General features: G+C 38.1%; 1 protein-coding gene across 1 annotated transcript in view; it reads right to left on the minus strand.

The window, feature by feature from the left end:
- Positions 1-4700: 4700 nt before the first annotated feature.
- BMAL2 (basic helix-loop-helix ARNT like 2) overlaps positions 4701-25619 on the minus strand; it is a 95915-nt gene continuing 74996 nt past the window's right edge. Inside the window, exons 15-17 of the mRNA XM_068970208.1 lie at positions 9646-9721; positions 7368-7476; positions 4701-4837 (exon numbers count right to left, since the gene is read on the minus strand). Coding sequence (XP_068826309.1) covers positions 4701-4837; positions 7368-7476; positions 9646-9721 — 322 coding nt within the window. The remainder of the gene's footprint in view (positions 4838-7367; positions 7477-9645; positions 9722-25619) is intronic.

A 25619-nucleotide genomic window follows, 5' to 3' on the forward strand; every position in this document is an offset into this window, starting at 1 on the left:
GTTGTAGCATGCAGGATCTTCTAGCTTCGTTGCAGCACATGGGATCTTTAGTTACAACATGCGAACTCTTAGCTGTGGCATGTGGATTCTAGTTGCCTGACCCAGGATTGAACCCAGGCCCCTGCATTGGGAGTGTGGAATCTCAGCCACTGGACCGCCATGGAAGTACCCTCCAGTGGTTTTAGAACACTGGATCTTCTACCCACTCTTTCTACTTTAGAAAGTAATTAAGGGCATATGTTTTTAGAGGAAGTTTAATATGTTAAATAAAAACCCCAAACTAGTAGTTACTACAAAATATAGTTTAATTTCACTCTTCATTATTTCCCACAAAATTTAAAAAATACCAACATACAGACAAGAGCAAGTGAAACAGAAAAGACCTTAAAAGTTGTATAAAAGACAGACCTAAACTCAATATTGTATGAGCAGTGACACACACACACACCAAATACTCTGAAATGAATTCAGAAAGCATGTCCCCAGTTGGATGAGTTTCACATCTGGAATGATCCTGAACAAAAATTCTTATTTTATGTGGAAAGGATCTTCCCAGACTTCTCTCAAGAAAGCATTCCTTATTAAACAGAGGCAGACTTATTCTAGGCACAAAAGTCCTAAATGCCTCTCCTAGGCCTCGTGGAACTTAGAAAAATCAATGAAAACAAAGCCCTATAGGGATGAGAAAGTGACACCTAGTGGCCACCCAGCAGGTTTTCTTTATGGCTTCTGATAATTCTACCAATGAGATGTCAGCCCTGCTCGTGCCCACAATATTATGTTCGGCAAACCTGAGTCTCTAATTCCAGAGCCCAGCAATGACCTACCTGAGTGACAGATTCCTCTTTAGAACAGGATCTGAAACTGGACCCATTAAACATGGGCTGATACCTAGAGACTGGCTATTTTATATACTTGTGCCCTAGACTCTATGGAGATTTCTCATTTATGACATCCAATGAACACAGCCTCTTCCCATTGTGACACTGTAATTACATACTTCCCTTTATTTCTGTTTAGTTACCAAAAGTCTGTTCTGTATCTTCCTGTTTGTGTTTATCAGTGATTTCCAAATTTAGTGACTACTACAGTGTATACCTCAAGTTTTATTTGATCTCAGGTTAATGAATGTTTAACACTTCTAAGTTTACTAATTTCAAAAAAGTTTTAAATTTGATACATTGATAAAGGTTCACAGTTATTTACACTGAACCGAGGATCAATAAATGTTCTTTATAGCAGTTAGAGGTAAACACCATACTTAATAGTATAAATTTTGATCTATTTAAATAATATCCACTTAATAAAATGTCCAAGAGCAGGGCTGAAGAATGAAAATATAATGTGTATCACATGTGTAATATAAAACTTTCTAGTAGTCACATTAGAAAAGTAAGAAAATAAAATTAATTTTAATGTTTAATTTGGTATATCCAAAATATTATTTGAACATGTAATCAATATAAAGTTATGTGATATTTTATATTCCTTTTTTTTTAATACTAAGTCTTTGAAATCTGGTATATGGCACCCCACTCCAGTACTCTTGCCTGGAAAATCCCATGAACAGAGGAGCCTGGTAGGCTGCAGTCCATGGGGTCGTGAAGAGTCGGACATGAGTGAATGACTTCACTTTGACTTTTCACTTTCATGCATTGGAGAAGGCAATGGCAACCCACTCCAGTATTCTTGCCTAGAGAATCCCAGGGATGGGGGAGCCTGCTGGGCTTCCGTCGATGGGGTCGCACAGAGTCGGACCCTACTGAAGCGACTTAGCAGCAGCAGCAGCAGCGCACATTTTATATTCACAGCACATTTCAGTATATACGAGTCACGTTTCCAGTTTTCAGTAGCCACATGTGGCCAGTGGCTATCATACTGAACTGAATATTTCTAGCATCTGATTATGGGTTCGAGTCCTATGGGTGAGAATCATTACTCCACAGGAAGTAAATGGAGAGATCAAACCTCTTTTTACAAATAAGGAAACTGAAGTACAGAGAGTTAAAACGGCTTTCTTGAGGTCACACAGAGAAATTTAGTTTAGCAGGCTCTTCCAATCCAGGCATGCCTCCCATGTAGGTAATTCTTAGAATTAAAAAAATAAATAAATAAGATAGTATTCTTTTTAGGATATTTGATTAAATTGGTAGATATTCTCACCAACATGTAAGAAATTAATTGGTTCGAGTAAAATGAAACAGTATAATGTAAAGCATAAAAAATGTCACTCTTAACAGCAATCAAATGTAAACAGAATGCATGAAGAAAGCACTGAACTTAGAGCTACAGTATCATACAATGCTTGGAGTGAATTCTGGGGGCAGAGCAAGAAGATAAACATCAGAGTGGGTTACTAAAGGATCAAAGCATTCAGTTCAAAGCAATTCAATTACTATCCACCCATAAGTCTATGGAATAACCTCTCCTCTTACAAAGAGAGAGAACTGCTACTGTGTAAGTAGGAATGACCAGCTTCGAGAAAGTCTACCTCTCAGATCCCTGGATCATGAGGATTGCCCCCACCTCCTTGGGAGGTCAAGGGGCCACAGTGACCTATCCTGCTACACTGGCTTAGGCTGACTCTGGAGATTTAGCACAATCTGCAGTGGTCCAGACTCCTGAAATGTTACCTCTGTAAGCAGACCTCTCTATTTGACTTAGAGAACAGGTGTATCTGTCATGCTTCTTCAGACTTAATTATCATGCTTGTGTGCATGTCTGCGTGTGTGTGCTCAGTAGTGTCCAACTCAGACTGTAGCCCACCAGGCTCCTCGGTCCATGGAGATTCTCCAGGCAAGAATACTAGAGTGGGTTGCCATTTCCTCCTCCAGGGAATCTTCCAGACCCAGGGATCAAACCCAAGTTTCTTTTCTCTTCTGTATTGGCAGGCAGATTCTTTACCAATGAGCCACCTGGGAAGCCCCAAATATCCTGCACAGGCAGCTACAAACCAATACCCCCATCTTGTAGGATTTTTTGGCTTTGGCTTATTCTACACTTGAATGTCCCCCAAGTTCTCAAATGCCAGAACCAGGGGTGGTGCTGAACCTCTGACATTACTGGAACATTGCATTGGCTCAAGACAACAGGTCAATACACCCTTGCCCATGTGGCCTCTGCAAATGTCACACGTGAAGGAACATATGATTTTGGTTGTGACGTTACTATGTTGTCCATTAATGTGTCTGAAAGTTTAATCTGTTGCAGCCTAAGGATATATATGTAAGGTAAAAAGGGTGCCTTGTTTGGGGAGAGGCTCTCAGGAAAATCTGCTGGAGAGGGACAGCATGACACAGAAAACTGGAGTTGATCCCCAGGGGTTTCCCCATTAGTTTCCTAGCCTATCTTACTTTTACTTGTGAGGTACAAAAGAGAAAATATGGGAATACACTTGGTAAACTAGAAAGAGCTATTAAAACCATAGGTATTATGGAACCATTATAATCTTACAGTATTATGACCTTCAAACATGTAGATATACATACAGTATTTTAAATATCCTTAATTCTTGCACTCAATTTGAGCCACTTCTAGATTACTGGTTTTAAAACTGCTTTCAATTTTTAATTATAGCTGGAAAACTGGTTTTGAATTCTTTCTCATTGCCTCATGGTTTTAAAAATGTACTTGTCATTTATGTAATTAGCTTTGGTCACAAGCAATAGTAACTGTAATTTCCTAGTAATTTAGAGAGTCAACAACTAGTTCCTAGGTCACTTAACTAATCATTTAACTAATGAGACTATTGTTTTCCCAAATGTGTATAAAGAAACTGGTTTACACACATTAAACATTAAAAGACATATGAACTTAATTGTGACATTATGCAAGACATTGAATCTGCCTGGACCCACTTCTTCCACTAAGACTAATCTGTTGCTAAATACCTTTCAGCATCAGAAACCTGTTCTATCTGTAATAAAAATCTTGAGTGGTTCTATTAAGAGTAAATCTTAATACTCTTGAGTATAAAGGCAAAGGCTAATCACCCAGCTATAGGGCCCAAGATCTTTCCTTTTCTGTAAGCAAAGTTGAAACTTTCTCAGCTTTTCCTTTTGAATTTTAAATAAGAAATCATCTCACTTAAAATCTATCTCAAAGTGCTCAATTGAGCATAACTATTGTGGTTCTGTACTTGCCCAAGTCCACAAAGACTGACTACAGTATTCATTGTGATCACAACTACAAATTGCACTATCCCTTTAAATGTTCAAGTACTCACTATTTTCTTAAAGTGGATAAGCCCTGACCTCAGTGAAGGAAATATATGAGGAAAGGAAATGTTCCAAATTACACAAATCTTCTAAGTCAATTATAAATGAATCTCAGACACAAGGAAAATGTCCACACATTAAACTCCCCAAACTCAAAACAACTGCACCATAAAATAAAAATAAAACCAAAACAAGATACATGTGGCATTCTTGGTTAAAAAGACTTTAGCAAAAATATAGCAACTAGTGGGTTTGAAGCCATGTCGATGACTAAAACAGTCTATAGAAAATTCTGTGACTCTGAAGGGAAACATCACATTTTCCCAAATCCCTATTAAAGTCAGGAGCAAATCTATAAAAACTGGCAGACCATTAATAGGAATAAAAGATAAAAACAGTATACAAAGGATACAAAGACTATATAGTCTTTTGTAAATGAAATGCTTCGAGACTTTTCTCATGTTTAGAGTTAAACATCAACTGCTAGAGTGTCCAGTGGATGTCACTGAAGTCCCCAGGGTCTCCCAGGCCCCCCTCTGCTTCTAAGTAATTCATGAAGGCAGCCATGGCTGTGTCATCATTGTCACAGAGGGCTTCAAAGTCCAGCTGGACTCCTTCTCCTATCGAATTGAAATACAGGCTGTGTAAGTACATTTGGAGGTTAAAACATGAGTTATCATCAAAAATGGCAAAGCAAGGTTAGGATACCATACAATGTATTATTGAAGGCAAAGCATACGTTTTACAGATGCCAGATATATTTTTTAATGGGTTGCCTATTTTTATAACAATCTGCTGTCAGATAAATTGCACTTCACTCATTTGATGCACATAGGGGAGTTAGTCTATGAGTTTTCTAATAGAAAATAAAAGCACTAAAAGGTACAGAGTCTGAGATAGCTGGACGGTAAGGGCTGGGGTTTATTCCTGTGTGTGTATAGAGCCTGGAAAGAGAAATTTAACTTTAATCTGCCTTGTGGAAATGCTTGTTTAACTCCAAAATGATAAGGCTGAGACAAAAGCATCACTTTCCAAAAATTTGAAAGACTCTAATAAAAGGAAGGAGTCCTCAGATTTTTGATTGAAAAAGGAAATAAAGAGGAACCATGGAAATGTGTTTTAAATTGATACTAAAGAGGTTCTAGAAATCCATGGTTAAAACACAGTGAGAGATTAATCAAAGTTTTCTAAATATCTTCCAAAGTACAATAGAATTTAAGATGATTAATATGTGGTTTTTGGAGAAGGAAATGGCAACCCAGTCCAGTATTCTTGCCTGGAGAATCCCATGGGCAGAGGAGCCTGGCAGGCTACAGTCAATGGGATTGCAAAGAGTCAGACATGACTTAGTAACTGAGCATGCAATATGTGGTTTTGTGTGAACCTGAATGTCCGTGTTCCTTCAAGGCTTTTGGTTCTCAGGGCTTTCCCAGTGGCTCAGACAGTAAAGAATCTGCCTGCAATGCAGGAGACCTGGGTTTGATTGCTAAGTCAGAAAGATCCTCTGGAGAAAGAAATAGCTACCCACTCCAGTATTCTTACCTGGGGAATTCTAGGGACAGAGGAGTCTGAAGGGCTACAGTCCATGGGGTCCCAAAGAGTCAAACATGACTGAGCAATTAACACTTTCACTTTCTTTTTTTCCCTCTGATTCTCTTTAACATTTATTTTCAGGAGATCAGAGGTGGTTATGGGGAGCATAAAATTGTATCCCTTCAAGTTTCTTTATTCGGACTTTGCATAGGTATAGTTAAAATGAATAATTATATCTTAAACTTTTTATGATTGGTATCTTTTAAAAATCTTTTTCTGGAGAATGGAATTTTTCCCTAAACATGAGAGCTTTAGTTTTATTTAAATTGTGTTTTAATAATACTCATAACAACTCAGTTGATAATCAGACTTTCAGTGACAGGTCCATTAAGTAGAATGTGCTGTATGTGCTCAGATGCTTAAGTTGTGTCCAACTCTTTGTGACTCTATGGACTGTAGCCGACCAAGCTCCTCTGTCTGTGGGATTCTCCAGGCAAGAATACTGGAGTGTGTTGCCATGCCCTCTTCCAGGGGATCTTCCCAACCCAGGGAACAAACCTGCATTTCTCATGTCTCTTGCACTGACAGGCAGGTTCTTTACCACTAATACCACCTAAGTCGCATACACTGAAAAATTAACACTATGACTACTGTATTTAAGACCCTGAATGAAAAATCTTAGTTTTTTTTTTTTTGAAGTAGTTGATTTTATAATGTGTTAGTTTTTGGTGTACAGCAAAGTGATTCATATATATATATATATATATATATATTCTTTTTCAGATTCTTCTCCATTATAGTTTGTGATACTATATTGAATAGAGTTCCCTGAGCTATATAGTAGGACCTTGTTGTTAACCTATTTTATATATAGCAGTTTGTATCTGATAATCCCAAACTCCTAATTTATCCCTCCCCCTTCCTTTGTCCTTTGATAACCAGATTTGTTTTCTGTTTGTAAGTCTCCTTCTGTTTTGTAAATAAGTTTATTAGTGTCTTTTTTTTTAGATTCCATGTGTGTGATACTATGTGATATTTGTCTCTCTCTGTCTGATCTACTTAATATGATAATCTCTAGGTGCATCCATGTTGCTACAAATGGCATTATTCCATTTTTTATGGCTGAGTAATATTCCATTGTGTGTATATATACCACATCTTCTTTATCCATTCATCTGTTGATGGGCATTTAGGTTGCTTCCATGTCTTGGCTATTGTAAATAATGCTGCTACAAACATTGGGGTGCATGCATCTTTTCAAATTAGTTTTCTCCAGATATATGCCTATGAGTGGGATTGCTAGATCATATGGTAGCTCTATTTTTAGTTTAAGGAACCTCCATATGTTCTTCATAGTCATTGTACCAATATATGCTCCCACCAACAGGGTTGAAGGGTTCTCTTTTCTCCATGCCTTCTCCCACATATATTATTTGCAGAGATTTTGATGATGGTCATCCTGACCAGTGTGAGGCGATATCTCATTGTAGTTTGGGGGAAAAACTTAGTTTTAAAGCTGTTTGCAAATTTAGAAATTTCCTAAACCTGAAACTATAGTGACTAAAAAAGCAGTTTTTCGAAAACCAAAATAGTGGTCAGTTGGGAAAGAAATCTTACCGAGGAGTGGTTCATGACTGAGGGGGGCAATAACACTTTGGTTTTGCTTTGTAGCCTCTCGTTCCCCTATTTCAGATGGACTTAGGGTAATCAACTCCTTATCTGACATCTGTAACGACAAAATAAAAAACAGTAAGTTTCCTATTTGAATGAAATAAAGATTTCTTAGCAGTTTTAACACGTGGGTGTGCCTTCATGAACAACATGGCAATTTGCACTTACTGAGTGCCCTGTGCTTAGTACTCCACAAATAAAATAAAATTTTCTTTCATGTTACAAATATTGTGAGGTCAAGAATCTGAGGCCTAAAGAGTCTAATATCTTATCTAAAGTGTTGGAGCCGTGATTCTAACCCAAGTCCTTTTGACTCCAAAGCTCCCACATTATTCATAATCATAACTAAAGTACACAATTACACAGATAAGGGAAAGTTTTAGATTAAGAAGGAAAAACATTTCAGTATTTTTAAAATGATGGTAAAACTATATCTCATCCAAAGCTACAATGGGAAATACTGCTTTGGAACAGGGAATGTATTAAACCAGAGAGTTTTACCAAAAAGTTGTCATAGTGTTACACAGACACAGGCCAAACAATCTGATGTTCAATATAGCTCATCAAAAGAAATCATTTACATATATTGTCTGATTCAGTTGATAAACTTTATCATAATGCCTACATAGCATACACTACTCAGAGATTCTTTTCTGCTACAAGGACTTAAATCCCTGTTTCTGGTATATAGTCTGGCACAAAATACATATCCAATAAACAGGTGTCAAATGTATGAGTAAAACTTGAAAATACCAGAACAAAAGTCTATGTTAATATAAAAAGATATTTTCAGGTTCCCTTTTGTCCCTGGTCAGATTTAATTTCTCTTCTCTCCTATATTCTCATGTGCTCTGTGCTATGTCACTTCAGTTGTGTCTGACTCTTTTCGACCCCATGGGCCATAGCCCACCAGGCTCCTCTGTCCATGGGATTCCCCAGACAAGAATTCTGGAGTGGGTTGCCATTTCCTACTCCAGGGGATCTTCCTGACCCAGGGATGAAATCCGAGTCTCTTATGTCTCCTACATTGACAGATGGGCTCTTTACCACCAGCGCCACCTGGGAAGTATACCTACTTTAGAGCATTTTGTTGTCTGGGATACATCACAATTACATTATATGAGGGTCTTCCATATATTCAGTGCTATGTTCAGTACACACATTTTGTATGTATTTCAAATTGCTAATATTCGTTCAATTGAATTAAATAGTAGGTAATACTGCAGCCATGAAATTAAAAGATGCTTACTCCTTGGAAGAAAAGTTATGACCAACCTAGATAGTACATTCAAAAGCAGAGACATTACTTTGCCGACTAAGGTCTGTCTAGTCAAGGCTATGGTTTTTCCTGTGGTCATGTATGGATGTGAGAGTTGGACTGTGAAGAAGGCTGAGCACCAAAGAATTGATGCTTTTGAACTGTGGTGTTGGAGAAGACTCTTGAGAGTCCCTTAGACTGCAAGGAGATCCAACCAGTCCATTCTGAAGGAGATCAGCCCTGGGATTTCTTTGGAAGGAATGATGCTAAAGCTGAAACTCCAGTACTTTGGCCACCTCATGCGAAGAGTTGACTCATTGGAAAAGACTCTGATGCTGGGAGGGATTGGGGGCAGGAGGAGAAGGGGATGACCGAGGATGAGATGGCTGGATGGCATCACTGACTCGATGGATATGAGTCTGAGTGAATTCCGGGAGTTGGTGATGAACAGGGAGGCCTGGCGTGCTGCGATTCATGGGGTCGCAAAGAGTCAGATACGACTGAGCGACTGAACTGAACTGAACTGAACTGCATACTTGTTTTGTAGCTTATATTAAGCTTTCTTCCAGACCCTGAGGAGTACTTTTAATCCATAGACTTGGAGTTTGTTAAAATAACAATAATAACTATTATTTATTGAGCACATACTATGTCCCAGGAACTGTGAGGTTTTTTATTTCTTTGTGTATTAAATAATTTAATTGACACACTAATGAGGAAGCTGAGGTGCAGAGTTTAAAAAACATCAGGAAGTTATCCCAGCAGTAAGTGAATCAAAACTTGGACCCAGACATTATGGTCTCAGCAACTTCACTATTAGCCACTATTCTACACTGCCTCTTAAAAAGTCTGGAAAGAAATTATTTTTTTTATAGGATGGCCTCTTTTCTCAAAAGAAATAATCAACAAGGACCAATTTTATCATTCATTTATTTCATGAATATTATCATTTACGAAAGTACTTACATTCCTGCAGTTTAGAGTGTGTGTATCTTTCAGTAAATCTGTTGGACTTGAATCAAGGGATGAAGATGACTGTAACCTTCAAAAATGACACATAAAACATGTTATATGTCTATTTATATGTATTTCAGAGAAATTTCTCTTCTGAATACAGTCTGATAAAAATGCAGGGAGGAACATAAAGACTGAAAATCACAACAGTTTTCATCATTAGACTGACTTGTTCAGAGCCAGACATATATTTGACTACAGAGTGCTGAAAACACTACAGTGAATAGAAACATCAAACCCCAAGGTGAAAGCTCTTAAGTAAATCATGTTACCTGTCTTAATACAACACGTTGCATAGTAATGGAACAATTACACAGTTCAAAATAGGCACTGACATCAAGAATCAGTTCTTATTAGGATACTAAAAAGCAGAACTAGAGTAAAGAAAGATTTCCTAATATTCTGCAACCTTTTCTTTAAGTGGAAAATATGTCATGTTTTTACTATAATAGGTCAAAATCAATGAAACACATGAAGACAAAAACATAATCATAGGCTTTGAAGAGATAACAAATTTCTTCAAAACTTAATATGTAAAACTTACAATGTTATATATTACTAAATGCTCAATTATGTGATACATAATGGCATAAACATAACTTTATGGCCTTGTGTATTCCCAAGGATGCAGCTGACAAGAAATTATAGAGGGAGAAATCAAAACAGAAAAATGAAATGAATTAGGTAGGAAACACAGATGAAAAGATTAGTGACATGCCTTGGAGATTTTTCACAATGTAATGTATATAGTTTGGCTGAATTCCCATTCTGTGGTTCAAGGTTTAAAAACATCAACCACTCAATTAGCCCTTGTTTAGCTGGATCATCGAAAAAGCAAGAGAGTTCCAGAAAAACATCTATTTCTGCTTTATTGACTATGCCAAAGCCTTTGACTGTGTGGATCACAATAAACTGTGGAAAATTCTGAAAGAGATGGGAATACCAAACCACCTGACCTGCCTCTTGAGAAACCTATATGCAGGCCAGGAAGCAACAGTTAGAACTGGACATGGAACAACAGACTGGTTCCAAATAGGAAAAGGAGTACATCAAGGCTGTATATTGTCACCCTGCTTACTTAACTTATATGCAGAGTACATCACGAGAAACGCTGGGCTGGAAGAAGCACAAGCTGGAAACAAGACTGCCGGGAGAAATACCAATAACCTCAGATATGCAGATGATACCACCCTTATGGCAGAGAGTGAAGAGGAACTAAAAAGCCTCTTGATGAGAGTGAAAGAGGAGAGTGAAAAAGTTGGCTTAAAGCTCAACATTCAGAAAACGAAGATCATGACATCTGGTCCCATCACTTCATGGCAAACAGATGTGGAAACAGTGTCAGACTTTATTTCTGGGGGCTCCAAAATCACTGCAGATGGTGGTTGCAGCCACGAAATTAAAAGACGCTTACTCCTTGGAAGAAAAGTTATGACCAAACTAGATAGCATATTCAAAAGCAGAGACATTACTTTGCCAACAAATGTCCATCTAGTCAAGGCTATGGTTTTTCCTGTGGTCATGTATGGATGTGAGAGTTGGACTGTGAAGAAAGCTGAGTGCAGAAGAACTGATGCTTTTGAACTGTGGTGTTGGAGCAGACTCTTGAGGGTCCCTTGGACTGCAAAGAGATCCAACCAGTCCGTTCTAAAGGAGATCATCCCTGGGATTTCTTTGGAGGGAATGATGTTAAAGCCGAAACTCCAGTACTTTGGCCACCTCATGCAAAGAGTTGACTCATTGGAAAAGACTCTGATGCTGGGAGGGATTGAGGGCAGGAGGAAAAGGGGATGACAGAGGATGAGATGGCTGGACGGCATCACCGACTTGATGGACGTGAGTCTGAGTGAACTCCGGGAGTTGGTGATGGACAGGGAGGCCTGGCGTGCTGCAATTCATGACTGAGCAAATGAACTGAACTGAACTGAAGGATGAAAGAAGCTAACTTCCCCTAACCATGCATGTCACTACCAGATTCTGAAATATTCCTTAGTTTACTGGGCAAAAACCTGCTATTTAACTTCATCTCAGACCCTTTTAACTGAGTTAAAACTCCGTTGCTCAGTGGCCTGATCTCTTCCTCAGTGAATCTCCTTGTCGTTTGCTGAAACCAGCATGCTTTCTCCTACTCAACGCCATACACTGGCCAAGGTGCCTCCATACGTAAAACTCCATACACTGCACCCTGCACATTCTAATGGTTCCCAGCTAGCAACACCTGGCTCAATTTTTGCTTTCCTTAAGTTGCCCTTCCAGCATACACACTCAAATGATTTTCAACGAGGGTGCCAAGACCATTCAATGGGAGAAGGAAGTCTTTTCAGCAAATTATGTGAGAAAATTGGATATCCACATGCAGACAAAGGGAGTTGGACTATACCCCTACTCAGAGTAATTTTCTTGGTTGAACTTTGTGCTACTTAGTACAAATGTTTATAATTCACTTCAGAAATACATTTTAGAGCTATTATGGAAAACTCCAAAGAGATATAAAAGCAGATAATATAATGAAATCTTATATACCCACCAAACAGCTTCAGTAATTGTCCTTTCCTCACCTAATAACAATGCACGAGATATAAAATTTTAAATGTTTTTGTGTAGGATGCAAAATTAATATAAATGTATTATATGTAAATTATTAATAACATCATTCAAGATGCTCCTATTCTTATTTTTTCTGCATTTGATAAGATATTCTCAGAGAAATGTTAATGTCTCACCATGATTATATTATTTCTTTATGATTATATATCTTTTATAATTTATTTTTTATTGAAGGATAATTGCTTTATAGAATTTTGTTGTGTTCTGTAAATCTCAACATGAATCAGCCATAGGTATACATATATTCCCTCTCTTTTGAACTTCCCTCTCTTTTCCCTCCCCATCCCATCCCTCTAAGTTGATACAGAGCCCCTGTTTGAGTTTCCTGAGCCATACAACAAATTCCTGTCGGCTATCTATTTTACATATGGTAGTGTACGTTTCCATGTTACTTTTTCAATACATCTCACCCTCTCCTCCCCTCTCCCCATGTCCATAAGTCTATTCTCTATGTCTGTTTCTCCACTGCCACTCTGTAAATAAAATTTTCAGTACCATTTTTCTAGATTCCATACATATGCATTAGAATATGATACTTATCTTTCTCTTTCTGACTTACTTCACTCTGTATAATAGGTTCTAGGTTCATCCACCTCCTTAGAACTGACTCAAAAGCATTCTTTTTATGGCTGAGTAATATTCCATTGTGTGTATGTGCCACAACTTCTTTATCCATTCATCTGTCAATGGACATCTAGGTTGCTTCCATGTTCTAGCTATTGGAAACAGTGCTGCAATGAACAATGGGATACATGTGTCTTTTTCAATTTTGGTTTCCTCAGGGTATATGCCTAGGAGAGGGATTGCTTGGTCATATGGTGATTTTATTCCTAGTTTTTTAAGGAATCTCTATACCAGCTTCCATAGGGGCTGTATAGATTTATATTCCCACCAACAGTGCAAGAGCATTCCCTTTTCTCCAACCCTCTCCAGCATTTATTGTTTGTAGATGATTTGATGATTATCATTCTGACGGGTGTGAGCTGCTATCTCATTGTAGTTTTGATTTGCATTTCTCTAAAAATGAGCGATGTTAAGCATCTTTTCATGTGTTTGTTAGCCATCTGTATGTCTCCTTTGGAGAAATGTCTGTTTAGGTCTTTTTCTCACTTTTTGATTAGGTTGTTTGTTTTTCTGGTATTGAGTTGTTGTATGAGCTGCTTTGTATATTTTGGAAATTAATCCTTTGTCAGTTGTTTCATTTCCTATTATTTTCTCCCATTCTGAGGGTTGTCTTTTTACCTTGCTTATGGTTTCCTTGGCTGTGCAAAAGCTTTTAAGTTTAATCAGGCCCCACCTGTTTACTTTTGTTTTTATTTCCATTACTCTAAGAGGTGGGTCATAGAGGATCTTGCTTTGATTTATGTTATCGAGTGTTCTGCCTATGTTTTCCTCTAAGAGTTTTATAGTTTCTCTTCTTACATTTAGACCTTTAACCCATTTTGAGTTTATCTTTGTGTATGGTGTTAGGAAGTGTTCAAATTTCATTTGTTTACATGTAGCTCTCCAGTTTCCCCAGCACCATTGATTGAAGAGGGTGACTTTGCCCCATTCTTGCCTCCTTTGTTGAAAGTAAGGTACCCATAGGTGCATGGGTTTATTTCTGGGCTTTCTGTCTTGTTCCATTGGTCTATATTTCTGTTTTTGTGCCAGTATCATACTGTCTTGATGACTGTAGCTTTATAATCTGAAGTCAGGAAGGTTGATTCCTCCAGCTCCATTCTTCTTTCTCAAGACTGCTTTGGCTATTTGGAGTCTTTTGTGTTTTCATATGAATTGTGAAATTTTTTGTTCTAGTTCTGTGAAAAATGCCATTGGTAATTTGATAGGGATCACACTGAATCTGTAGATTGTGTTTGGTAGTGTAGTCATTTTCACAATATTGATTCTTTCTACCCAGGAACATGGAATATCTCTCCATCTGTTTATGTCATCTTTGATTTCTTTCATCAGTGTCTTATAATTTTCTATGTACAGTTCTTTTGTCTTCCTAGGTAAGTTTATTCCTAGATATTTAATTCTTTGTTTGCAATGGTGAATGGGATTTGTTCCTTAATTTCTCTTTCTGATTTTTCATTGTTAGTATATACAAATGCAAGTGATATGTGCATATTGATTTTGTATCCTGCAACTTTTCTAAATTCACTGATTAACTCTAGTAGTTTTCTGATACTATCTTTAGGGTTTTCTATGTACAGTTTCATGTCAACTGCAAACAGTGAGAGCTTTATTTCTTTTCCCATCTGAATTTATTTCTTTTTCTTCTCTGATTGCTATAGCTAGTACTTCCAGAACAAAGTTGAATAATAGTGGTGAAAGTGGACACCCTTGTCTTGTTCCTGATTTTAGGGAGAATGCTTTCAGTTTTTCAACATTGAGAATAATGTTTGCTGTACGTTTATCATATATGGCCTTTACTGTGTTGAGGCAGGTTCCTTCTATGACCATTTTTTGGGGGTAGTTTTAACCATAAATAGATGCTGAATTTTGTCAAAGGCCTTTTCTACATCTATTGAGATTATCATATGGTTTTTATCTTTCAATTTGTTAATATAGTATATCACATTGATTGATTTGTATATATTGAAGAATCCTTGCATCCCTGGAATAAACCCAACTTGATTATGGTGTATGAGCTTTTTGATGTGTTGCAGAATTCTGTTTGCTAAAATTTTGTTAAGGATATAGGTGCAGAGATATTTACAATTGTTATGTTTTCCTCTTGGATTGATACCTTGATCATTATGTATTGTCCTTCCTTATCTCTTGTAATCTTCTTTATTTTAAGGTCTATTTTGTCTGATATGAGGGTTGCTACTCCAGCTTTCTCTTGCTTCCCATTTGCATGGAATATATTTTTCCATCTTCTCATTTTCAGTCTATATATGTCTTTAGGTCTGAAGTGGGTTTCTTGTAGACAGCATATATATGGGTTTTGTTTTTGTATCCATTCAGCCAGTCTGTGTCTTTTGGTTGGAGCATTTAATCCACTTACATTTAAAATAATTATTGATATATATGTTCCTATTTCCATTTTCTTAATTGTTTGGGGTTTGTATCTGTAGATCTTTCTCTTCTCTTGTATCTCTTGATTATGTAAGTCTGTTTAACATTTGTTGTAAAGCTGGTTTGGTGGTACTGAATTTTCTTAACTTTTGCTTGTCTGAGAAGCTTTTGATTTCTCCATCAATTTTGAATGAGGTCCTTGATGGGCACAGTAATCTTGGTTGTAAATTTTTTCCCTTTCAGTACTTTAAATATATCCTGCCATTCCCTTCTGGCCTGCAGTTTCTGCTGAAAGATCAGCTGTTAAGCATATGGGATTTCCCTTGTATGTTACTTGTTGCTTTTCCCTTGCTGCTTTTAATATTCTTTCTTTGTGTGTTTAGCCTTTGTCTGTTTTAGTATGTGTTGTGGTGTATTTCTTCTTGGGTTTATCCTGTATGGGAGTCTTTGTGTCTCTTGGACTTGACTGACTATTTTCTTTTCCATGTTAGGGAAATTTTCAACTATAATCTCTTCAAACATTTTCTCATACCCCTTCTTTTTCTCTTCTTCTTCTGGGACCCCTATTATTCTAATGTTGGTGTGTTTGATATTGTCCCAGACGTTTCTGAGACTATCCTCAATTCTTCAGATATTCTGCTATTGGTCCATTCTAGAGTATTTTTAATTTCAGTAATTGTTTGTCTCTGTATGTTTATTCTTTTAATTTTTCTAGGTCTTTGTTAATTGATTCTTGCATTTTCTCCATTTTGTTTTCAAGGTTTTTGATCATCTTTACTATCATTATTCTGAATTCTTTTTCAGGTAGTTTGCCCATTTCCTCTTCAAATATTTGGATTTCTGTGTTTCTAGTTTGTTCCTTCACTTGTGTAATATTTTTCTGCCTTTTCATTATCTTTTTTTTAACTTACTGTGTTTGAGGTCTCCTTTTTCCAGTCTTCAAGGCTGAATTCTTTCTTCCGTTTGGCCCTGGTAAGTTTGGTCCAATAGTTTGTGTAAGCTTCCTATAGGGTGAGATTTGTGCTGAGTTTTTGTTTGTTTGCTTGTTTTTCCTCTGATGGGCAAGGCTGAGTGAGGTGGTAATCCTGTCTACTGATGATTGGGTTTGTATTTTGCTTTGTTTATTGTTTAGATGAGGTGTCCTGCACAGGGTGCTACTGGTAGTTGGGTGATGCTGGGTCTTGTATTCAAGTGGTTTCCTTTGTGTGAGTTCTCACTATTTGATACTCTCTAGGGTTAATTCTCTGGTAGTCTAGGGTCTTGGAATCAGTGCTCCCACTCCAAAGGCTCAGGGCTTGATCTCTTTGATGATATGTTCAGTGGTGGAGAGGTGGAGTTTCCTCCTGGACATGATCCCCTTGGCCTCCTCCCAACCTCCCCAGCCAAGATATCCAGACGTGTGCTGGTCAACCTGCTTTGCCCTAGCCTTGCTTATCAGGGTGGCCCAGGCACCAGAAGGAGGCAGCCACAGCAGCCCAGCCTCAAATCACACAGACTTGAGATGCAGGCCCATTGGCCATTCCCTCCAGAGGCGCCAAGTCCAGAGCACTCACAACCATGAATCAGGGAAGCAACATGGATGGCTGTGGCTGCTGATTATATCTTTTTCTTCTGATTTTTGCTTTAAGTTCTTTGTTTCTTTGTTGTTAGATGTCTAATGGTTTATGATGTCTATTTCCTTTGTGTATTGTACCTTTTGTCATTAAAAATATTCATCCTTGTTTCTTTTTCTTTTTTTTTTTTTTACTTTATTTTACTTTACAATACTGTATTGGTTTTGCCATACATTGACATGAATCCACCACGGGTGTACATGTGATCCCAAACATGAACCCCCCTCCCACCTCCCTCCCCACAACATCCCTCTGGGTCATCCCCATGCACCAGCCCCAAGCATGCTGTATCCTGCATTGGGCATAGACTGGTGATTTGATTCTTACATGATAGTATACATGATAGAATGCCATTCTCCCAAATCATCCCACCCTCTCCCTCTCCCTCTGAGTCCAGAAGTCCGCTATACACATCTGTGTCTTTTTTGCTGTCTTGCATACAGGGTCATCATTGCCGTCTTTCTAAATTCCATATATATGTGTTAGTATACTGCATTGGTGTTTTTCTTTCTGGCTTACTTCACTCTCTATAATCGGCTCCAGTTTCATCCATCTCAACAGAACTGATTCAAATGTATTCTTTTTAACGGTTGAGTAATACTCCATTGTGTATATGTACCAAAGCTTTCTTATCCATTCATCTGCTGATGGACATCTAGGTTGTTTCCATGTCCTGGCTATTATAAACAGTGCTGCGATGAACATTGGGGTACATGTGTCTCTTTCAATTCTGGTTTCCTCAGTGTGTATGCCCAGCAGTGGGATTGCTGGGTCATATGGCAGTTCTATTTGCAATTTTTTAAGGAATCTCCACACTGTTTTCCACAGTGGTTGTACTAGTTTGCATTCCCACCAACAGTGTAGGAGGGTTCCCTTTTCTCCACACCCTCTCCAGCATTTATTGCTTGCAGATTTTTGGATCGCAGACATTCTGACTGGTGTGAAGTGGTACCTCATTGTGGTTTTGATTTGCATTTCTCTAATAATGAGTGATGTTGAGCATCTTTTCATGTGTTTGTTAGCCATCTGTATGTCTTCTTTGGAGAAATGTCTATTTAGTTCTTTGGCCCATTTTTTGATTGGGTCGTTTATTTTTCTGGAATTGAGTTGCATAAGTTGCTTGTATATTTTTGAGATTAGTTGTTTGTCAGTTGTTTCATGTGCTATTATTTTCTCCCATTCAGAAGGCTGCCTTTTCACCTTGCTTATATTTTCCTTTGTTGTGCAGAACAACAATTTTAATTAGATCCCATTTGTTTATTTTTGCTTTTATTTCCAGAATTCTGGGAGGTGGATCATAGAGGATCCTGCTGTGATTTATGTCAAAGAGTGTTTTGCCTATGTTCTCCTCTAGGAGTTTTATAGTTTCTGGTCTTACATTTAGATCTTTAATCCATTTCGAGTTTATTTTTGTGTGCGGTGTTAGAAAGTGATCTAGTTTCATTCTTTTACAAGTGGTTGACCAGTTTTCCCAGCACCACTTGTTAAAGAGATTGTCTTTACTCCATTGTATATTCTTGCCTCCTTTGTCAAAGATAAGGTGTCCATATGTGTGTGGATTTATCTCTGGGCTTTCTATTTTGTTCCATTGATCTATATTTCTGTCTTTGTGCCAGTACCGTACTGTCTTGATGACTGTGGCTTTGTAGTAGAGCCTGAAGTCAGGCAAGCTGATTCCTCCAGTTCCATTCTTCTTTCTCAAGATTGCTTTTGCTATTCGAGGTTTTTTGTATTTCCATACAAATCTTGAAATTATTTGTTCTAGTTCTGTGAAAAATATCGCTGGTAGCTTGATAGGGATTGCATTGAATTTGTAAATTGCTTTGGGTAGTATACTCATTAAATCCTCCATAAAATTCTAGCAATCAGAATCCAACAATACATTAAAAAGATCATACACTATGACCAAGTGGGCTTTATCCCAGGGATGCAAGAATTCTTCAATATCCACAAATCAATCAATGTAATTCACCACATTAAGAAATTGAAAAATAAAAGCCATATGATTATATCAATAGATGCAGAGAAGGCCTTTGACAAAATTCAACATCCATTTATGATAAAAACTCTTCAGAAAGCAGGAATAGAAGGAACATACCTCTACATAATAAAAGCTATATATGACAAACCCACAGCAAACATTATCCTCAATGGTGAAAAATTGAAAGCATTTCCCCTAAAGTCAGGAACAAGACAAGGGTGCCCACTTTCACCACTACTATTCAACATAGTTCTGGAAGTTTTGGCCACAGCAATCAGAGAAGAAAAAGAAATAAAAGGAATCCAAATTGGAAAAGAAGAAGTAAAACTCTCACTGTTTGCAGATGACATGATCCTCTACATAGAAAACCCTAAAGACTCCACCAGAAAGTTACTAGAGCTAATCAATGAATATAGTAAAGTTGCAGGATATAAAATCAACACACAGAAATTCCTTGCATTCCTATACACTAATAATGAGAAAGTAGAAAAAGAAATTAAGGAAACAATTCCATTCACCATTGCAACAAAAAGAATAAAATACTTAGGAATATATCTACCTAAAGAAACTAAAGACCTATATATAGAAAACTATAAAACACTGATGAAAGAAATCAAAGAGGACACTAATAGATGGAGAAATATACCATGTTCATGGATCAGAAGAATCAATATAGTGAAAATGAGTATACTACCCAAAGCAATTTACAAATTCAATGCAATCCCTTGTTTCATTTAAAAATAAATTAAGTTTTAAAAAACTGTCCTTTCCTAATCTTGTTAAATGTATTTAACCCAAACTCATACTTCCCCTTTCCTCCTAGACACTTCACCACTTAATCTGTAAATACTTCTCACTGGAGAAATATTCATTTAATTTTTATGGGGTACTGCCCATGATATAGCTGTTTTCTGGTATGACTTAAATCAAATCTCTTATGATTATACAGTGGAAGTGACAAATAGATTTAAGGGCATAGATCTGATAGATAGAGTGCCTGATGAACTATGGAATGAGGTTTGTGACACTGTACAGGAGACAGGGATCAAGACCATCCCCATGGAAAAGAAATGCAAAAAAGCAAAATGGCTGTCTGAGGAGGCCTTATAAATAGCTGTGAAAAGAAGAGAGGTGAAAAGCAAAGGAGAAAAGGAAAGATATAAGCATCTGAATGCAGAGTTCCAAAGAATAGCAAAGAGAGATAAGAAAGCCTTCTTCAACGATCAATGCAAAGAAATAGAGGCAAACAACAGAATGGGAAAGACTAGAGATCTCTTCAAGAAAATTAGATATACCAAGGGAACATTTCATGCAAAGATGGGCTCGATAAAGGACAGAAATGGTATGGACCTAACAGAAGCAGAAGATATTAAGAAGAGGTGGCAAGAATACACGGAAGAACCGTAAAAAAAGATCTTCATGATCCAGATAATCATGATGATGTGATCACTAATCTAGAGTCACACATCTTGGAATGTGAAGTCAAGTGGGCCTTAGAAAGCATCACTATGAACAAAACTAGTGGAGGTGATGGAATTCCAGTTGAGCTGTTTCAAATCCTGAAAGATGATGCTGTGAAAGTACTGCACAGAATATGCCAGCAAATTTGGGAAACTCAGCAGTGGCCACAGGCCTGGAACAGGTCAGTTTTCATTCCAATCCCAAAGAAAGGCAATGCCAAAGGATGCTCAAACTACCACACAATTGCACTCATCTCACATGCTAGTAAAGTAATGCTCAAAATTCTCTAAGCCAGGCTTCAGCAATATGTGAACCATGAACTCCCTGATGTTCAAGCTGGTTTTAGAAAAGGCAGAGGAACCAGAGATCAAATTGCCAACATGCGCTGGATCATGGAAAAAGCAAGAGAGTTCCAGAAAAACATCTATTTCTGCTTTATTGACTATGCCAAAGCCTTTGACTGTGTGGATCACAATAAACTGTGGAAAATTCTTCAAGAGATGGGAATACCAGACCACCTAACCTGCCTCTTGAGAAACCTATATGCAGGTCAGGAAGCAACAGTTAGAACTGGACATGGAACAACAGACTGGTTCTAAATAGGAAAAGGAGTACGTCAAGGCTGTATATTGTCACCCTGCTTATTTAACTTATATGCAGACTACATCATGAGAAATGCTGGATTGGAAGAAACACAAGCTGGAATCAAGATTGCCAGGAGAAATATAAATAACATCAGATATGCAGATGACACCACCCTTATGGCAGAAAGTGAAGAGGAGCTAAAAAGCCTCTTGATGAAAGTGAAAGAGGAGAGCAAAAAAGTTGGCTTAAAGCTCAACATTCAGAAAACGAAGATCATGGCATCCGGTCCCATCACTTCATGGGAAATAGATGGGAAAACAGTGGAAACAGTGTCAGACTTTATTTTGGGGGGCTCCAAAATCACTGCAGATGGTGATTGCAGCCATGAAATTAAAAGATGCTTACTCCTTGGAAGAAAAGTTATGACCTACCTAGATAGCATATTCAAAAGCAGAGACATTACTTTGCTGACTAAGGTCCGTCTAGTCAAGGCTATGGTTTTTCCTGTGGTTATGTATGGATGTGAGAGTTGGACTGTGAAGAAGGCTGAGCGCCGAAGAATTGATGCTTTTGAACTGTGGTGTTGGAGAAGACTCTTGAGAGTCCCTTGGACTGCAAGGAGATCCAACCATCCCATTCTGAAGGAGATCAGCCCTGGGATTTCTTTGGAAGGAATGATGCTGAAGCTGAAGCTCCAGTACTTTGGCCACCTCATGCGAAGAGTTGACTCATTGGAAAAGACTCTGATGCTGGGAGGGATTGGGGGCAGGAGAAGGGGACGACCAAGGATGAGATGGCTGGGTGGCATCATGGACTTGATGGACGTGAGTCTGAGTGAACTCCGGGTGTTGGTGATGGACAGGGAGACCTGGTGTGCTGCGATTCATGGGGTCGCAAAGAGTCGGACACGACTGAGCAACTGAACTGAACTGAACTGATACCTATATCTTAAACTTGAATTCCAAAACATTATTTTTCTAAAATCTAAGGAAATTCTGAGTTCAAAATTTATTTAAAACCTGCCTAGATGACTAATTATGGGCCTGCATATATGCATATTCACATATATCCACAGGTATGTTTTCTTGCTTATGAAAGTGAAAGTGAAGCTGCTCGGTTCTGTCTGACTCTTTGCAATTCCATGGACTATTGCCTACCAGGCTCCTCTCTCCATGGAATTTTCCAAGCAAGAGAACTGGATTGGGTTGCCATTTCCTTCTCCAGGGGATCTCCCTGACCCAGAAATCAAACCCATGTCTCCTGCATTACAGGGAGATGTTTTACTGTCTGAGCCACCAGGGAAGCCCATAACACTATTCTTCTGTTCTATTTCTGTGCCTTTTTTCTATTAACCATATAAAGTTCTTTCCATTTTAGCATAAATAGAGCTACCTAATATTTAACTGTTGCAAAGTATAACACTGTATGGATACACCATAATAAGTTGTGGTTATGATAAATATTTAAATCCCTACTGTAGACAAGTGCAGCAAGGTACAGTCTTATTTATGGATCATTTTGCAGTTGTAAAAGAATATTTGCTTCTGAGGTAGGGTTGTTGAGTCTATGATTATATACAACCACATTTTTGATGGGTATTATTAAATTACCCTCTAAGAGCCTTCACTAATTTATGCTCCCATGCACAGTTTGACTGTTTCCTTGCACTCTCACCAATATTATCAAACTTGCAAACTTTTGACAATCTCCTAAATGAAAATGGGTATCTTATTATCATTTAATTTTGTGTGTGTGTGTGTGTGTGTATATATACATATATATATATATATATATATATATATAATTTTAACTATGAGAGGGGTTGAGCAATTTTTAAAGTTTCTTGGCCATTTTTTTTTCAAGTCTACTCTCCAACTTTTTTTTTAAATATGGAGCTATTTTTAAAACTTCCTTGACAACTGTATTCTTTATACTACCCATAAAGTTTTAAATATAAAATTATATAAAATTTATGATATATAAACTTTAACATAACATTCAATAACTTTATACTATAAAATTCTTCATCAGTTAAGTTCAGTCGCTCAGTCATGTCTGACTCTCTGTGACCCCATGGACTGCAGCACGCCAGGCCTCCCTGTCCATCACCACCTCCCGGAGTTTACTCAGACTCATATCCATCGAGTTGGTGATGCCATCCAACCATTTCATCTTCTGTAGTCCCCTTCTCCTCCTGCCTTCAATCTTTCCCAGCATTAGGGTCTTTTCCAATGAGTCAGTTCTGAGCATCAGGTGGCCAAAGTATTGGAGTTTCAGCTTCAGCATCAATCCTTCCAATGAATATTCAGGACTGATTTCCTTTAGGATGGACTGGTTGGATCTCCTTGCAGTCCAAGGGACTCTCAAGAGTCTTCTCCAACACCACAGTTCCAAAGTATCGATTCTTTGGCACTCAGCTTTCTTTATAGTCCAACTCTCACATCCACACATGACTACTGGAAAAACCATCACTTTGACTAGACGGACCTTTGTTGGCAAAGCAATGTCTCTGCTTTTTAATATGCTGTCTCAGTTCAGTTCAGTTCAGTTCAGTTCCGTCACTCAGTCATGTCCAACTCCTTGTGACACCATGAATCGCAGCACGCCAGGCCTCCCTGTCCATCACCAACTCCCAGAGTTCACCCAAACTCATGTGCATCGAGTTGGTGATGCCATCCAGCCATCTCATCCTCTGTTGTCCCCTTCTCCTCCTGCCCCTAATCCATCCCAATGAGTCAACACTTTGCATGAGGTGGCCAAAGTATTGGAGTTTCAGCCTCAGCATCAGTCCTTCCAATGAACACCCAGGACTGATCTCCTTTAGGATGGACTGGCTGGATCTCCTTGCAGTCCAAGGGACTCACAAGAGTCTTCTTACATGCATGGAATGCAAAAGTTGGAAGTCAGGAAACACCTGGAGTAACAGGTAAATTTGCCCTTGGAATACAGAATGAAGCAGGCCAAAGGCTAACAGAGTTTTGTCAAGAAAACGCACTGGTCATAGCAAACACTCCCTTCCAACAACACAAGAGAAGACTCTACACATGGACATCACCAGATGGTCAACACCGAAATCAGATTGATTATATTCTTTGCAGCCAAAGATGGAGAAGCTCCATACAGTCAGCAAAAACAAGACCGGGAGCTGACTGTGGCTCAGATCATGAAAACCTTATTGCCAAATTCAGACTTAAATTGAAGAAAGTAGGGAAAACCAGTAGACCATTCAGGTATGACCTAAATCAAATCCCTTATGATTATACAGTGGAAGTGACAAATAGATTTAAGGGCCTAGATCTGATAGATAGAGTGCCTGATGAACTATGGACTGAGGTTTGTGACACTGTACAGAAGACAGGGATCAAGACCATCGCCATGGAAAAGAAATGCAAAAAAGCAAAATGGCTGTCTGGGGAGGCCTTATAAATAGCTGTGAAAAGAGGAGAAGTGAAAAGCAAAGGAGAAGGAAAGATATAAGCATCTGAATGCAGAGTTCCAAAGAATAGAAAGGAGAGATAAGAAAGCCTTCCTCAGCGATCAATGCAAAGAAATAGAGGAAAACAACAGAATGGGAAGGACTAGAGATCTCTTCAAGAAAATTAGAGATACCAAGGGAACATTTCATGCAAAGATGGGCTCGATAAAGGACAGAAATGGTATAGACATAACAGAAGCAGAAGACATTACGAAGAGGTGGTAAGAATACACAGAAGAACTGTACAAAAAAGATCTTCACAACCCAGATAATCACGATGGTGTGATCACTCACCTAGAGCCAAACATTCTGGAATGTGAAGTCAAGTGGGCCTTAGAAAGCATCACTACGAACAAAGCTAGTGAAGGTGATGGAATTCCAGTGGAGCTATTTCAAATCCTAAAAGATGATGCTGTGAAAGTGCTGTACTCAGTATGCCAGCAAATTTGGCAAACTCAGCAGTGGCCACAGGACTGGAAGAGGTCAGTTTTCATTCCAGTCCCAAAGAAAGGCAATGCCAAAGAATGCTCAAACTACCACACAATTGCACTCATCTCACATTCTAGCAAAGTAATGCTCAAAATATGCTGTCTAGGTTGGTCACAGCTTTTCTTACAAGGAGCAAGCATCTGTTAATTTCATTGCTGTACTCACCATCTGCAGTGTTGAGCTTTAAGCCAACTTTTTCACTCTTCTCTTTTACTTTCATCAAGAGGCTTTTTAGTTCCTCTTCACTTTCTGCCATAAAGGTAGTGTCATCTGCATATCTGAGGTTATTGATATCTCTCCCAGCAATGTTGATTCCAGCTTGTGCTTCATCCAGTCCAGCATTTCTCATGATGTACTCTACATGTAAGTTAAATAAGCAGGGTGACAATATACAGCCTTGACGTACTCCTTTCCCAATTTGGAACCAGTATCCTGTTCCATGTCCAGTTCTAACTGTTGCTTACTGACCTGCATACAGATTTCTCAGGAGGCAGGTCAGGTGGTCTGGTATTCCCATCTCTTTAAGAATTTTCCAGTTTGTTGTGATCCACACAGTCAAAAGTTTCATATATTAGGATAATTAGTGTATTTTATCCTATGTAATACAAACATTTTCTATGGCTTATAGTTTGTCTTTTAACCTTGTTAATTACAATGGTTATAGTTATGTTTGAGTTTTTATACAATTAAATTTATCCATTTTTATCTT

The sequence above is a fragment of the Capricornis sumatraensis genome, chromosome 4 (assembly GCF_032405125.1).
Source record: "Capricornis sumatraensis isolate serow.1 chromosome 4, serow.2, whole genome shotgun sequence".
Classification (NCBI taxonomy): Eukaryota; Metazoa; Chordata; class Mammalia; order Artiodactyla; family Bovidae; genus Capricornis; species Capricornis sumatraensis.